The sequence below is a fragment of the Pseudophryne corroboree genome, chromosome 2 (genome assembly GCF_028390025.1).
Source record: "Pseudophryne corroboree isolate aPseCor3 chromosome 2, aPseCor3.hap2, whole genome shotgun sequence".
Taxonomy (NCBI): domain Eukaryota; kingdom Metazoa; phylum Chordata; class Amphibia; order Anura; family Myobatrachidae; genus Pseudophryne; species Pseudophryne corroboree.
The window spans coordinates 293,041,143-293,057,212 of NC_086445.1; the positions used below are offsets into that span (position 1 = coordinate 293,041,143).

General features: G+C 42.7%; 1 protein-coding gene across 5 annotated transcripts in view; it reads left to right on the top strand.

Annotated features, from left to right (window-relative positions):
* PCDH17 (protocadherin 17) overlaps positions 1 to 16,070 on the top strand; it is a 215,846-nt gene that overhangs the window by 64,428 nt on the left and 135,348 nt on the right. For 3 of the 5 annotated variants that reach the window (XM_063952899.1, XM_063952896.1, XM_063952897.1), the window contains exons 3-4: positions 7,411 to 7,469; positions 7,594 to 7,766. In XM_063952899.1, coding sequence (XP_063808969.1) covers positions 7,411 to 7,469; positions 7,594 to 7,766 — 232 coding nt within the window. The remainder of the gene's footprint in view (positions 1 to 7,410; positions 7,470 to 7,593; positions 7,767 to 16,070) is intronic. The other 2 variants (XM_063952901.1, XM_063952900.1) reach the window with 1 other exon arrangement.

A 16,070-nucleotide genomic window follows, 5' to 3' on the forward strand; every position in this document is an offset into this window, starting at 1 on the left:
TTCAGAGCTGAGTGCTATGCGTTTCCTGTGATAGGAAATGTGGCAGCGAATTGTGATCATATCACATGGCAGCACCACACATGCATATGATTTCAGTGGTCGCAGATTTTGCTACAATAGCCAAATCTGCAACCAACTTCTGTAATGCACAGTACAATTTATACATGTTCACTCTTATTCATTATTGTGAGTCATATACAGTATTTGTCAGTGTGCTTTCAGAAATTGGGTTCTGTAATTTCATATCTGTGTTTAAACTCCAATATTAGGAAAATATAAAAAGTCTATTGTAATTCATTCCATATCTTTGCTATGTATGTTGCGCATGCTTAAAGTATTTATGAAAATATAAAGGGCAAAGAATCATGTAATGAATTCTGCATTGCATGGAAATTGCTCATTTAAAAGACAATTCTTGAATAATATAGTATATTTTAATTAGCGGAATAGATAAATATAAATAGCATTTAATGTGATATTTTGTAAACATAATATTGAACTATTTAAAATTTAATGTAATATAACAGATATTTTTTATATAATTCTCTTTTTTAATAAACTGAAGAATTGTTTTTATATTTATTACAGATGATGTATATTCAGTAGAGATGTGCAGACAACCATATTTTGGATTTTGTTCTAAATCGTTGTGTTTTGATTTTGGAAAATCATCTTCAAGTGTTTTAGGTTCTGTTTTGGGTTTGGCTTAATATCTGGGTTTCTTTAAAAGTCTATAAAAATCGAGCCTGTTTTTGTTCCTATAATATAATTAACATCAATAACATTAACTACCAATCAATTTTGCCCACCTCACCATACACTTTTCTAAGTGAAATGGCACTTGAAATCACAAGGGAGGGTCTTACATGCAGTCTAAAACCAAAGATTCAAGTTTTTAAATCTGAGTCTCAAACAAGAGGGAAGACATGACTTGGGACATGGCCCATTTGAATCCCCAAAATTGATCTGATTCAAGAATCAGTTGTACTCAGAGCCCCAAATTTTGGGTGTGCTTGTATTTCAAGAAAACCGAACAGCTCATCTCTAATAATCAGTACATTACCATATAATTTGTTATGGTACTCAGTATATGTTGATGAGTTCACATTGTACTGTATTATGATGAGCATTGTTCCATGTGGTCTCTAAGGTCTCCCCTCTCCCTAATAATGACATTATTCCAGATTTCACTTTTTAGAAGTTGGAATGTGAGATTTGTTCCAAATATTTAAGAAATAGTGAATCTGAATCATGCTTGTCCTATATAGATGAGAACACTACTGGCAACAGATAAGACTATAACAGGCATTTCAGCAAGCGTCTTGAGATAAGTTTTGTTCTTCTTGTCCATTGCATACATTTTTGTCCTTTAAAGGGCTATTTCAGGAAATCACCTTTAGGTGCAACTTTCATTTTTAGTTTCAGCACAATCTGATTCGGTCATAACAAGATTCAAGGCAATAGTTTGACTTAGTGTGCCACATACATTTGTGGGGAAACTCCCATTTTGTATTTAGCAATAAATTACAATGTTACTGCCATTATGAACAAGAGCTTCACGGTTCACTAATAATCAGACCATAATTTCTGTTGAATTTTTAGGTACAAGGGATAGTATTTCCAATGAAGTACCATGTTAAATTCCGCATCCAAATATGGAATGTGGCGCATATTAGGCAAAACACTTTTGAAAAGTTCACTCATCTCTTGTTCTGATAAGCTCTAGAAAGTTTTACTTGCAAGTGTGAAATGATACATCCCTCTTCCACTGCTATACAACATAGAGCAAATATTGTAGTCATTCCATGAAATACCATTAATGTAAATATTAGTCAACACTTTTGCATATGTGTACATCAAGGAAAACCCAGGGTCTATGTGTATCAGAGAAATGTGCTAAAGAAATCAATAAGTAATACGTTGCTTACAGCTGTGCAAGTCCCAGAGAGCAGTTTGAAGGTTAAGATACTTATTTATTATTGTTTAAAATGTATTATGCAAAAATTATACCTTCATGATTTATTAAACATTTATACAAGATAAACTGACAACAATGCCTGTATATCTAATACAATAAATTTTCTTTTTTAAATTGTCATTCTTTTTATGCATGTTACATACTGCTATAGCGGGTGTAGTAGTGTATGCCGGTGGCCGGGCTCCCGGCGACCAGCATACCAGCGCCGGGATCCCGACTGCTGGCATACCGACAGCGTGGCGAGCGCAAATGCGCCCCTTGCAGGTTTGCTGAGCTCGCCACGCTGCGGGCACAGTGGCACGCTACGCGCACCATGCTATTTATTCTCCCTCCAGGGGGGTCGTGGACCCCCAAGAGGGAGGAAAAGTGACAGTATGCCGGCTGTCGGGATTCAGGCACCGGTATACTGTGCGCCGGGATCCTGACAGCCGGCATACTGAAGAACACCCACTATAGCAGCTAAAAAAAAAACACCAGTACCCCTCCCAAATTTTGTGGGACTGTAAAGATTTCTATTGGGTCACAAATGGTGTAAAGTCAAGAAATGGTACACTGCACTAACATGTATGAATTATGGAGTGCCAGTTGTGATCATTGTAAGGTATGAACACATTGAGGCTCATGTGGAATTTGAAGGCATTTGCGTCAAAGACCGAATATATAGTCATTTAACTATAGAAATGTGTTAGAAATATGACAAGATGCTTGCAACTGTTCACCAGGAGCATGTATGCCAGGTATACATCAATCATACATCATATACTGTACATCAGGGCTGGCCAAACCGATACTCGAGATCTACCAACAGTTCATGTTTTCCAGGCCTCCTGGAGATCTGTAGAATTGTCAGTTAGGAATGAATGCAGCACATCTTAATTAGTAATGACTACACCTGTGCACCTGATAGGTGGTCTGGAAAATGTGAACTGTTGGTAGATCTCGAGGACCGGTTTGGCCAGCCCTGCTGTACATCATTACACCTAGTTTTTCATACTTTTGATAAAAATTAGCAGTTGCTATTATGTTTTAATAAAATATGGAAAACGCTTTATGAATACATCAAGTATGACAATATTTTGGCACAAATGCGCTGACAAAATCATACATGTAGGCTTGATGAAAACAGAACATTAGTTTCAGCAGTTAATCCATATTCAGCCAATCATATTCCGTAAACTAGTGATGGAAACTGTTATCATCAGTGTGTATTCACACCTGCCCTCAGGCTTCCGCAATTGGCATAGCTTTGATAGGAGAATATGCGTCTATGTGCGGTTCTGTATCACTTAAGTCACCTGTACTCGGACTATGGTATACAGTGCTTTCCGTTCCCCATCCCACCTTCCCAGCCATGAGCAGGCACAAATTTCAGTTGCAAACAAATATTCCAGCGTAAACATGTTTATGCCTTCACAATCTGGCATAGATTCAACACAGCATCAGCCCCGTTGTGTATACTGATATGTAATTCTTTCTTTCCAAAACCATTTTTCTATTAAATTTATACTGTAGTTAGGTGAGATTCACATAGCAGATGAAATAAAGACAAAAATATGAGTTGGTATCGATATACTGGCGCCTGTCATCCCAGCGGTCAGAATCCCGACCGTGGGATGCCAGGTGCCGGAATGCCGGCAGCAGGGTGAGTGCAAAAGAGCCCCTTGCGGGCTCACTTTGCTTGCCTCGCTGCGGGCATGGTGGGCTATTTATTCTCCCTCCAAGAGGGAGAATAGGTGTCAGTATCTTGGCGGTCGGTATCCCGTCGCTGGTTTGCTGAGCGCAGGGATCCTGACAGCCGGGATATTGAATGCATCCCAAAAAAATATGTGGGTTCAATTGAAAATGTGGGGACATAAACATTTCTAGAAAAGATATGGAAAACAAAATTATTAAAGTGACCATAATCAAGTTGGAACAGAGGCGTAGCTAGGGTTTTTGGAGCCCAGGGCAAGGTGGAAAATGGCGCGCCCCCCCCCCCCCAAAAAAAAACCCCCAGCAAAAGAAGCATGTGCGCGCCGAAAAAATGGGCGTGGTAACACACCATAAGGGGTGTGGCCACGCACAAGAAGGGGTGTGGCCACTGAAAATGGCCCACAGTGCCAGTTACATTGCCCCACAGTGCCAGATACATGCCCCACAGTGCCAGATACATTGCCCCACAGTGCCAGTTACATTGCCAGATACATTTCCCCACAGTGCCAGTTACATTGCCAGATACATTGCCCCACAGTGCCAGTTACATTGCCCAACAGTGCCAGATACATTGCCCCACTGTGCCAGATACATGCCCTACTGTGCCAGATACATGCCCCACTGTGCCAGATACATGCCCCACTGTGCCAGATACATGTCCCACAGTGCCAGATACATGCCCCACTGTGCCAGATACATTGCCCCACAGTGCCAGATACATTGCCCCACTGTGCCAGATACATGCCCCACTGTGCCAGATACATGCCCCACAGTGCCAGATACATGCCCCACTGTGCCAGATACATTGCCCCACAGTGCCAGATACATTGCCCCACAGTGTCAGATACATGCCCCACAGTGCCAGATACATTGCCCCACAGTGCCAGATACATTGCCCCACAGTGCCAGATAAATGCCCCACAGTGCCAGATACATTGCCCCACAGTGCCAGTTACATTGCCAGATACATTTCCCCACAGTGCCAGTTACATTGCCAGATACATTGCCCCACAGTGCCAGTTACATTGCCCCACAGTGCCAGTTACATTGCCCCGCAGTGCCAGATACATGCCCCACTGTGCCAGATACATTGCCCCACTGTGCCAGATACATTGCCCCACAGTGCCAGATACATTGCCCCACAGTGCCAGATACATTGCCCCACAGTGCCAGTTACATTGCAGCACAATGCCAGATACATTGCCCCACTGTGCCAGATACATGCCCCACTGTGCCAGATACATGCCCCACTGTGCCCCACTGTGCCAGATACATGCCCCACTGTGCCCCACTGTGCCAGATACATGCCCCACTGTGCCAGATACATGCCCACTGTGCCCCACTGTGCCAGATACATGCCTCACTTTGCCAGATACATGCCCCACTGTGCCAGATACATGCCCCACTGTGCCCCACTGTGCCAGATACATGCCCCACTGTGCCAGATACATGCCCCACTGTGCCCCACTGTGCCAGATACATGCCCCCACTGTGCCAGATACATGCCCCACTGTGCCAGATACATGCCCCACTGTGCCAGATACATGCCCTACAGTGCCAGATACATGCCCCACTGTGCCAGATACATTGCCCCACAGTGCCAGTTACATTGCCCTACAGTGCCAGATACATTGCCCACTATGCCAGATACATTGCCCCACAGTGCCAGATACATGCCCCACTGTGCCAGATACATGCCCCACAGTGCCAGTTACATTGCCCCACAGTGCCAGATACATTGCCCCACTGTGCCAGATACATGCCCCACTGTGCCAGATACATGCCCCACTGTGCCCCACTGTGCCAGATACATGCCCCACTGTGCCCCACTGTGCCAGATACATGCCCCACTGTGCCCCACTGTGCCAGATACTTGCCCCACTGTGCCAGATACATGCCCCACTGTGCCAGATACATGCCCCACTGTGCCCCACTGTGCCAGATACATGCTCCACTGTGCCAGATACATGCCCCACTGTGCCCGATACATGCCTCACTGCGCCCCACTGTGCCAGATACATGCCCCACTGTGCCCCACTGTGCCAGATACATGCCCCACTGTGCCAGATACATGCCCCACTGTGCCAGATACATGCCGCACTGTGCGGTGCGGCCCCCCCCCTCCCTCCCCTCCCTCTCCGGTCACTCACCGCCTGTTGTTGTGTCTGTGAGGGGAGGAGAGCGCAGCGCTGCGCCTCTCCTTCCCCTCACCGCTCCCGGTCTCCGGCGGCTGTGTGGTGCCGGTTCGCCAGCCAATCAGAGCTCACGGACCAGCAGCCAATCAGGAGCCAGTCAGCAAGCTCTGATTGGCTAACGCCGGAGACCGGACACACGCAGCGCTGCTGGCAGCGCTGCTAGTGCTCTGGTGGCGGTGAGGGGAGGGAGAGACGCTGCGCTCTCCTCCCCTCACATTTCGGCGTGATGGGGGCGAGTGGGGCAGGATGCCCTGGCCGCCGGCAGCGCCCCCCTCTCCTGGGCCTGCCAAGGCGCCCAGGGCACGTGCCCCACTCGCCCTACCCTAGATACGCCTCTGAGTGGGAAAATATAACATAAAGGATTCCTGTATACAGTACCATACTTCTAACAAATTCTACAGTCTTACAAATGACATCATTAGATCTTTGTTTATTGAAAACCGTTTTAGTAACACAAGGCCACCAGCAAGATTAAAGAGAATTTACTCCTAGAAAAAGAGGGTAATTTTTAAGATCAGCCATTTATGTAAACACTTGCTGTGCAACATTAAACATTACCTTAGGCTTTATGCTTCATTAATTAAGTGCTTTCTCAGTAGTACTTAAGTGTTTTCTTTAAAAAAAAAAACTGTTGATGGTGCATCTCGGCATGATATAATATACAGAGCAGTCAAGAATGTCAATATGTCAGCTGCCAGAGATACAGACTGTGTTCATGTACAGTGTTGATGCTTTTCCTCTTTCCCCATCATCTTGTATTGTTTGTCAGTATTCCATTGTTTGTGCCTTTTGAAGCTGGAATGATTTATACAAAGAGAACTCCGATTGTAATTGGCAGAAGCCCATATATTTTGTATCCAGTGAATAACATTAGATAGTTAATAGAACCATTAAATTACTTTTTTTTTATCACTTGGCAACTGTAATCATTAATATTATTGTTTGCATGCCATGGCGTTACACAGCAACAACTATTAATATGGATGAGATTTAATTATGTAGATTAATTTATCCATACATGCAGTTCTCATTTTTGAGCAAAGAAAATGCCCACAAGAGATTGTGGTTAAAGTCTATCTTTTCATTTTTATATAATTTGGTTGGTTTCCTAAATTCATATTACACAAATGTTTGTGCCAAAATATCTGATAATTATGTCCTGTTATCAATAAAGATGAATAGCAGTAAATTATTAACTTCTTTTTATAGAAAAATCATGTTTTTGTTTTTCTATTCCCACAAATATTTAATCTTCATAGCCAACTAATGAACATACTACGCTATACTCTATGGGAACAGTGGGACAAGTGTTAATGTTTATTTTAAGAGGTAGTGATTGGATGTACAGTATTTAATTTAGATTTCCAGAGTGCTTGATTTTGTTCCAGTATTTAATTAAAATGAACAATGTATCAATTAAGAGACTATCTGAATTGTTAATAATCTATGTGCCATAAAGCCCAATTACTTGGGAGACTGTTTGCCTAGCCTGTAATCGTATATATGTGTATATTTGTTTATATATTTGCTTTATTCTTTTCACAGACAGACAATTTCCCTGCAGAGTCCAATTACATTGGAAGCAGACAACAGTTTGTTCAAAGGTAAGATGTTTAAAATACTCTTAACTCTATGTATTACCATTTCCATTCTACCATAGCCGATCACGTTTACTCAATGTGGGACACTTAAAATGATTTTACTTATTTTTTTTTTATAATAAATCAGTAGCTCAACCTTCAAAGACCCAGAAAGAGCAAGCCTAAGAGACAGTGGTCATGGAGACAGTGATCAAGCTGACAGTGATCAAGACACTAACAAAGGTTCCTGCTGTGACATGTCTGTTAGAGAGGCCCTTAAGATGAAAACCACTTCAGCTAAATGTCAGCCCCTGGAGCAAGGTGAGTAACTTATGTATTGTAATGCTAAGAAAAGGGTTAAATATCCTCCTACACATACAGTATATCTGTTTCTAACTAAATGTCAACTACTAGAGCAAGGTGACTAACCTCTCCATTGTAATACTAAGGGGTTAACCCATCTGTTCTGCAGCATATCTTATTACAACTAAATTGTGACAGCTGGAGCAAGGTCAGTACATCATTTTAATAGCAAAGCAAGGGTTTGCCTAGCCATTCTGTTGCCTGATGAAGCAACTGTGATGCTGCCCTCGCATTATTTAAGCAAACTACTATAAGCATGCTTTATAAATAGAAATATAATAGATAAACACGATTACATCTACTAACTGTTTAGACCTTCACAATAAAAAGATTGCCATTTAAAAAAAAATGTAATTAACACCTTTCAGCTGTCAGTTGTCCATTTTGCAATATGCTATACTATAAACCGTTGGGTTACCGTACACATCATTAAAAAAATATATGTTTAAAATAAAAAATAAAAATAAAAAAAAATATAAACTGTGATAACCTCTGAAGGGTGATACTCACAGTAATGACAAACATTTATGTTCATTACAGAAAATGCTATTATCTTTTATGGCTCTCCAAATGCTACCCTTCAGCTACCCTGTATTCCGTTAGAAAAAAAAGTGACCTTGTATATTTTATAGTGGCCATGGCTATAAGGGGCTAACACACAGGGGCGGATTGGGATGGAAAACCAGCCCAGGAAATTTCAGGAAGCAGCCTTAATGGGGGTGGGGTTTGTGGAGGGGGGCTGAATACTACCTCTGCATACAGCCTGATTTTGAGTCAGACATCTTTTCCTGCAGACATTGACACACAGACAGATGCTGACACATACAGATATTGACACACAGTCGCTGACACAATGACATTGACACAGACAGATGTTGACACACATATGCTGAGACATGGATAGACACTAGAACACAGATGCTGACACACAGTTGTTCACCTTCCCATGATATATGTCCCTTACCTCCCTGCATGCTGTACACACATGCTGCTGTTTATGTGAAACCTTCAGTTCCTGTCCTGCACACCCAGGTGTCTGCGCCTTGTCAGGTTGGGGTGAGACACAGTGCAGTCACTGGGTGGGAGTGCGGGGACACAGTGCAAGACACATCTATGGGTGGGAGAGCGGCATGGGGGGGGGGCACAGTGTAAGACACAGCCTCCTGGTGGGAGAGTGGGGTGGGGGGGACACAGTACAAGACACAGCTGCCAGGTGATAGAGAGGTGGGGCTCTGGGAAGGAGACAGTGCAAGCCACAGCCACCGGATAGAAGGGGGATGGGTGCAGCAGCCCACAGTGATTGATTTGTGGGGAAGAAAAAAAAACAGTGCTTGAAATGCTGGTATGACTTATCTCAGTGGCGGATCTAGACTTAACTTTTAGGGGGGGGCGGTTTAAGAATTATAACCCCTCCCCCTAATCATAGCCCCTCCCACTTAGTAATACCCTTCCCGTTCGCTTCTAAAATTTCCTATTGTTGCCATTACTAATAAAATGTTGCCAGTTAGTGGAGAGAACCCTGCGCACTGGTGATACAGACTGGCAAATCGCCATTCCTTCGATCAGAGGTGGTAGAGGCTAAGACACTAGGGCAATTTAAATATGCATGGGATAGACATAAGGATATTCTTACAAAGAAATAAGGATCACATAAGGTTAGAGATAAAAATAATGTAAAAAAAAAAAAGGGGCAGACTAGATGGGCCAAGTGGTTCTTATCTGCCGACAAATACTGTTTCAACAGCACACAGATTGAGCCGAAATTCACATTATAGCACACTGAATGAGCCGTAATTCACATTATAGCACACTGAATAAGCCGTAGTTCACATTATAGCACACTGAATGAGCCGAAATTCACATTATAGCAGTGAATGAGCCGAAATTCACATCATAGCACACTGAATGAGCCGAAATTCACATCGTTGCACACTGAATGAGCTGAAATTCACATTGTAGCACACTGAATGAGCCAAAATTCACATCGTAGCACACTAAATGAGCCAAAATTCACATTATAGCACGCTAAATGAGCCGAAATTCACATTATAGCACACTGAATGAGCCAAAATTCACATTATAGCACACAGAATGAGCCAAAATTCACATTATAGCACGCTCAATGAGCCAAAATTCACAATATAGCAAGCAGAATGAGCCAAAATTCACATTATAGCACGCTGAATGAGCCGAAATTCACATTATAGCAAGCAGAATGAGCCAAAATTCACATTATAGAACGCTGAATGAGCCAAAATTCACAATATAGCAAGCAGAATGAGCCAAAATTCACATTATAGAACGCTGAATGAGCCAAAATTCACAATATAGCAAGCAGAATGAGCCAAAATTCACATTATAGAACGCTGAATGAGCCAAAATTCACAATATAGCAAGCAGAATGAGCCAAAATTCACATTATAGAACGCTGAATGAGCCAAAATTCACAATATAGCAAGCAGAATGAGCCAAAGTTCACATTATAGAACGCTGAATGAGCCAAAATTCACAATATAGCAAGCAGAATGAGCCAAAATTCACATTATAGAATGCTGAATGAGCCAAAATTCACAATATAGCAAGCAGAATGAGCCAAAATTCACAATATAGCACACTGAATTAGGCAAAATAATGCAGGGACATAATGCAGGGAGAAGAGGGGGGAGAAATGGGACACAGGGGACACATGGGAAATCGGGGACAGCGCGGCGGGTGACGAGGAGAGAGAGAGTGTCCTAACGCGCGTACAGGGAGGAGGGGGCGTGGTCAGAACAGAAGCTGCTGTACGCGCGTGAGGACGCTCTCTCTCTCCTCGTCCCCCGCCGCGCTGCACCGCTCTCCACCAGTTCCCAATACCGCGGCGGGACCCGGCCTCCATCCCGGTGGCGGTATATCTAGGGGGGGCGTTCGCCCTAATCGCCCCCCGCTAAATCCGCCACTGACTTATCTTTGCATACTTCGGGCACTATATATATATATATATATATATATAGCTCTGGTAAAATAACACATTGGAAATATATATATTGACAGGACACATGGGCAATTGCTTTATAAAACAACATGGGTTTCAGAGAGTTAACTCACCAAGCCCTGAGCACAGGTGAGCTCCCTGCAGCATCCTGTAGAGGGGGAGGGAGAAACCCGAGTGCAGAGAGAGAGAGAGAGAGAGAGAGAGCGCATTACTTTCTGTTTCTGCTATCCCTGAATAGCAGAAGTCAGTGTGGATGGAGGAACTCTTCTGGCTGTTGGTATGTGAGCATGGGGGTTTCTAGGACTCCCCTGCATGCACTTGTCAATATTGTAGCTGAGAAAGAGACCCATTGTGTGGCAGGGACGTCACTGCTGTGCAGGGATACTGCAAAGCAAACTGCCACTCTCCCTTCATCCTGCTCAGCTCTGACAAGCAGCAGCGTGACAGCATCGCCTACTGCATTACTGCCAGGAGGAGCAGAGTACAGTACAAGTGCTGCATCTCCCGGCTCTTGGCACTTGGAACTGTCCGCTGGCTGGGCACTTAACAGCTTCCGAGATGCGGTCCAGTGGAACGCAAATCCAGAAAGCACTTCAGGTGGCCGTATTGACTTATGATTGTTCAGGCGGGCTGGCCAGATAGAGGTAGAATTGGGAAAGGCCAACTGGTGATCTGTCCCAGTGGCCCAATCCACCCCAGCTAACACATGATCAGTCTGGTAGAAAAGGGTGTAGAATAATAAGGTGAGGATAACTGGCACAATTGCCCCAATTTATTTTATTTTTTTAGTTTAGGAGTTTAGGGGGCATGTTGACTTTTAACAATGGCAGTGGCCATTTTCATTTTAAGTCATTTATCAAGTTACTGTACAGTATGTAAGGCTAATTTGTTATAAATATATAACTGCTTAGTAGTACCCCATAAGGACACACAATTATTTATTTTATCTGCAAATCAATCCATTTAAATGAAACTGGTCTGAAGGTGTGGGGCAAAAAATAACATGCAATCTTAATAAAAATATGTTTGGAATCAATCAGATTTCTATAGGATACAGAATGTCAGAAATCCCAGCTGTCTGATGACTGCCTTTGGCTGAACAGATTAATTAGGTTCACATCTTATGTACTTGCTCAGCATGAGCACTATACGACCATATACTGTATCCATATTGACCAGTGCATTTAGTGACTCAATCAAAATGACAGAATCTGCTGGAGTGGGAGCAGCTTTTGGAGTGATTGCTTAAATAGAGCATATAACACTTGTGTAGGGAACAGTAGCAGTTCTACCACGGGCAAGCAGGCTTTTTGCCCAGGGCGCTGCTGTCCCCAGGACGCTGCCGCCGTGGCAAGAGCAGCTACTGATCCCCGTTCCCCTCACCCCGGCTGGAGCGGGCGCCGTGGGCTGTGTGGGTGCCCTCTGCAGCCTGCTCCACTGACAGACACTAGAGGTCATAATAGACCTCTAGTGTCAGTGAGTTGCTACTATGGGAGAGACGTCATGACGTCTCTCCCATAGAGAGGAGCCGGCGGCCGGAGACGTTGGGAAGTGCAGCAGCAGTCCAGAAGCAGGAGCGGAGCTTGTAAGTATTGTGTAGTTTTTATTCATTTATTGTGTGTGTTTGTAAGCGGCACTACTGGGGGCACAGCTACAGGGGTCACAGCTAGAGGGGTCACAACTACTGGGGACACAGCTACTGGGTGCAGAACTACATGGGGCACAGCTACTGGGGGATTAACTACTAGGGGCTCTACTATTGGGTCACAACTATGGGGGACACAGCTACAGGGGCACAACTGCTGGGGCACAACTACTGGGGGGAAATCTACTGGGGGCACAACTACTGGGGACACAACTAGGGGCCACTGATACAGGGGTCACAGCTACTGTGGACACAGCTACTGGGGACACAGATACAAGGGGAAAATCTACTGGTAGCACAGCTACAGGGGGGCACAACTACTGGGAGCACAGCTTCAGGGGGCACAACTTCTGGGGGCACAGCTAGGGGGCACTACTACAGGGGGCAAAACTACTGGGGGCACAGCTACAAGGGGCAAATCTACTGGGGCATAGCTACAGGGGGGTACAACTACTGGGAGCACAGCTACAGGGGGCACAACTACTGGGGTCACAACTACAGGGGGCACAGCTACAGGGGGTCACAAGTACAGGGGGACAACTGTGGCCACGCCCCTATTTTTGGGCACACCAGCACTATTTTACCGGGGGGGGGGGGGTGCACAGGAAACCTTCGCCCTGGGCGCCACAAGGTCTAGAACCAGCCCCGGTAGGGAACTGCATGACATTATGAGCAAGTGAATTCATTGTACAAAGCCTATGCACCAAATGTCAGACTGAAAATTTTGTCCGAGGTTCAACAAAATGATTGTATTATATTTTTAGGTGACAACCTTTATAATAGATTAGGTCAATATGATATTGTTGTTATCCCCTCTGTTAAATGACAATAGCAAACATATTATTTCTCTAATTCAGATATGAATTAGTGTTCTTACAATAATCCGGTGGATGAGATTTTCTCCATTGCAGTGTTTGTTTTAGCAAATAATGTTTATGAAGAGAACACACAACTCAGGCCACCAGCAGCATGCAGTGCTCAGTATCCTTTCAGCAGAAATTTCAAATGGAACGTCAGTACCCTTGTGTAGGTAATAAAACGCAGAAAAAAAAATAATTAATCAAAATCAATACACGAGTAAACAGTTGGCCATGATTGTACCTCATGGGTATTAAATAGCCCAAAGTGTGTTTGTAGATATTTATAGACCCAAAATTACTAGACTTACATGTCTATCCTTTATATTCTATTCTGAGACATCTCCCTTTGTACTGTATGTGGTGTTAACTGCGGGAAGGAAGAGTATCTTATACTGTATGACTACTACATTATGCATAAAAAGACTTGTACTGTATGTTTAATATTTCTGTTTTCTATTTTACAAATGAATACTCTTTAAGTTTATAGCTGCAGTAACACTTGATATGTGTTTATAGATTAAATAATTTTATGTCATAATCTATATTCAGCAGAAACGCTAATTGCTTATTTTATAAACCAGATCAATGTTTTTAGGCATAAGTATTTATTGAGCAGTCACGTCAATAATCATCTTCGTTAAGGTTGTCTTTAGCGAAACATGTGCATATAAAGATTACATTTCATATGACAGTCTACAATACATAGCCTAAATATTTAAATTTGCAATGCATTCAGAAAATATGTATTGAATGAATATGAATGTACCAAATAGACTGATATAATATACTAGAACACTAAATAACTTTACTTATCTTGCAATAGTATCTGGCACACTTAAAGAATGATAACAAAGGTAATTTAGAATACATAAAAAAAATAATTAGGGCAAGTTCAAAAGATTAGGCAGCCTTACATTTTATTCATTATTAGTTTTTTTAAGACTTTAAACACTTAGCTGCCCATTAGACCTTAAATGAAGCCATAAATAATGTGATCCTCCAAATCTCTAAAGCTGGGTACACACATTTCCAATCCTCGGCTGATTGGATTAAATACTCCCGATCAACCAAGCCATGTACCTAGCGTGACACCTTGTGAGAGGTGGTAGCATCAGCAGAGCTGGGAATGAAAGTGATACTGGCTCACACAGAACCTTTATGGGGTCGGGAGGTCGGCTGTGCAGCACATAAAATGCGACATATGATCCCGACTATTGCAGGAGCATTATAAGCCATTTACCGGCTAACACTCCTGCATCTGATTCTGTACTGCAAGCACACTTATACAATCATGGGCTGTTCACTATCTGGTACTGTAAGTGTACACCTAATGGGAGATACTACCTCCCAACACATTTGCACGTCTTACTGATAATCATTGTAATCCAATGTCCAGTCTGGGATATGTAGGATAATGCACTATAGTGTTTTCTATATTTCATTGGTTTTTTTTATAATACAAATTTTCTGAGGAACATCAACAAGAAGATTCTGGTTTAAAGGCAAATTCCCATTACACATGAACTGAGAGACATAGGGGGTCAATGCATTTACGTGTGAGTTGGGTCCTGCGAGCCGGCATACCAGTCTCATGGTGAATTCAGACTGTGAATTACAATTCCAAACTCACATTGTTTTTTTTAGAGGAAATTAATGGTTATGGAAAATGTATGGAACATCTTTATTGTAAAGAAAACATGTTGGAACACAGTGCAGAACCTCTGGCACACCTCTCCCAATAAATAGTCACGTACTGGGATGGGTTTTAATATCATAATTTGGCCAATAAAAACATATCAGTTTCAGGAGAATGTATCTAGTAAGTTCAATAATGGGTTAAATGATGTGGGATAGGTATGTAGAGGTGTATTGATGGGAGAGGTTTTTTTTTTCAACATTCACATGGAAGCTAAAAGAGTTAAGTCTAACTTTTAATAAAATAGTATTAGAACACTGAAAATGTATTATACATGCATTTTTTGTACCCCAAAATGCTAGAAAGACTTTAATTTGATGAAAAGCACTTGCTGGCTATTAGCTATCAATTTTCCACACTTTTATAATAAGTACAAAAATCAGTCATTTGAAACCTCTAAAAAGCCTCTAGTGCCGTCCTTATGTCCACTAATAGCCTTCTCTATGACCCTGCTATCTCATCAATTTTTGGGGGTCCAGTAAGGTTTCCCCATTTTTTTGATGCACTTCTCTTTTTATGTAGAAATTCATGCAACCTCACGTGGGTACCGCAAATTGGCATTTCTAATTGGATCTCGCATTTCACCAGTGCGCACATTCTCACAATGTGTGCTAGTTTCATGATACAAACTCGCTTTCGCAAAAACTCCCACCTAACTGCATTGACCCCATACAGTATACAACATAAATAGGTTTTAACATGTTGCAAAACAGTCTCATTATATGAGCATATATGTTATATGCTGGGAGCTGCTGGGAGGCTCAAAGTCCGCTGGGAGATGTAGTTCTTCCAGTTTCTGCCTCTATGGGGGTCACACACACACACAAACACACACACACACACACACACACATACACACAGAATCAGACATACTTAAATACACTCACAGATACTCACAAACACTCACAGATACTCATTATACTCACCGCTGTTGCAAAGGACCAGATCCCGATGCTGGAGAAGACACCGTTTTGGAGTAATTACAGGCTAATTAAACTAATTGGAAACTTCAAATTGCTTAATTACAATAGTTCTCAGGGGGGTGGTGCTGGGGTTCCAGACCAAGTCCCGGTGATTTTTCCTAAAA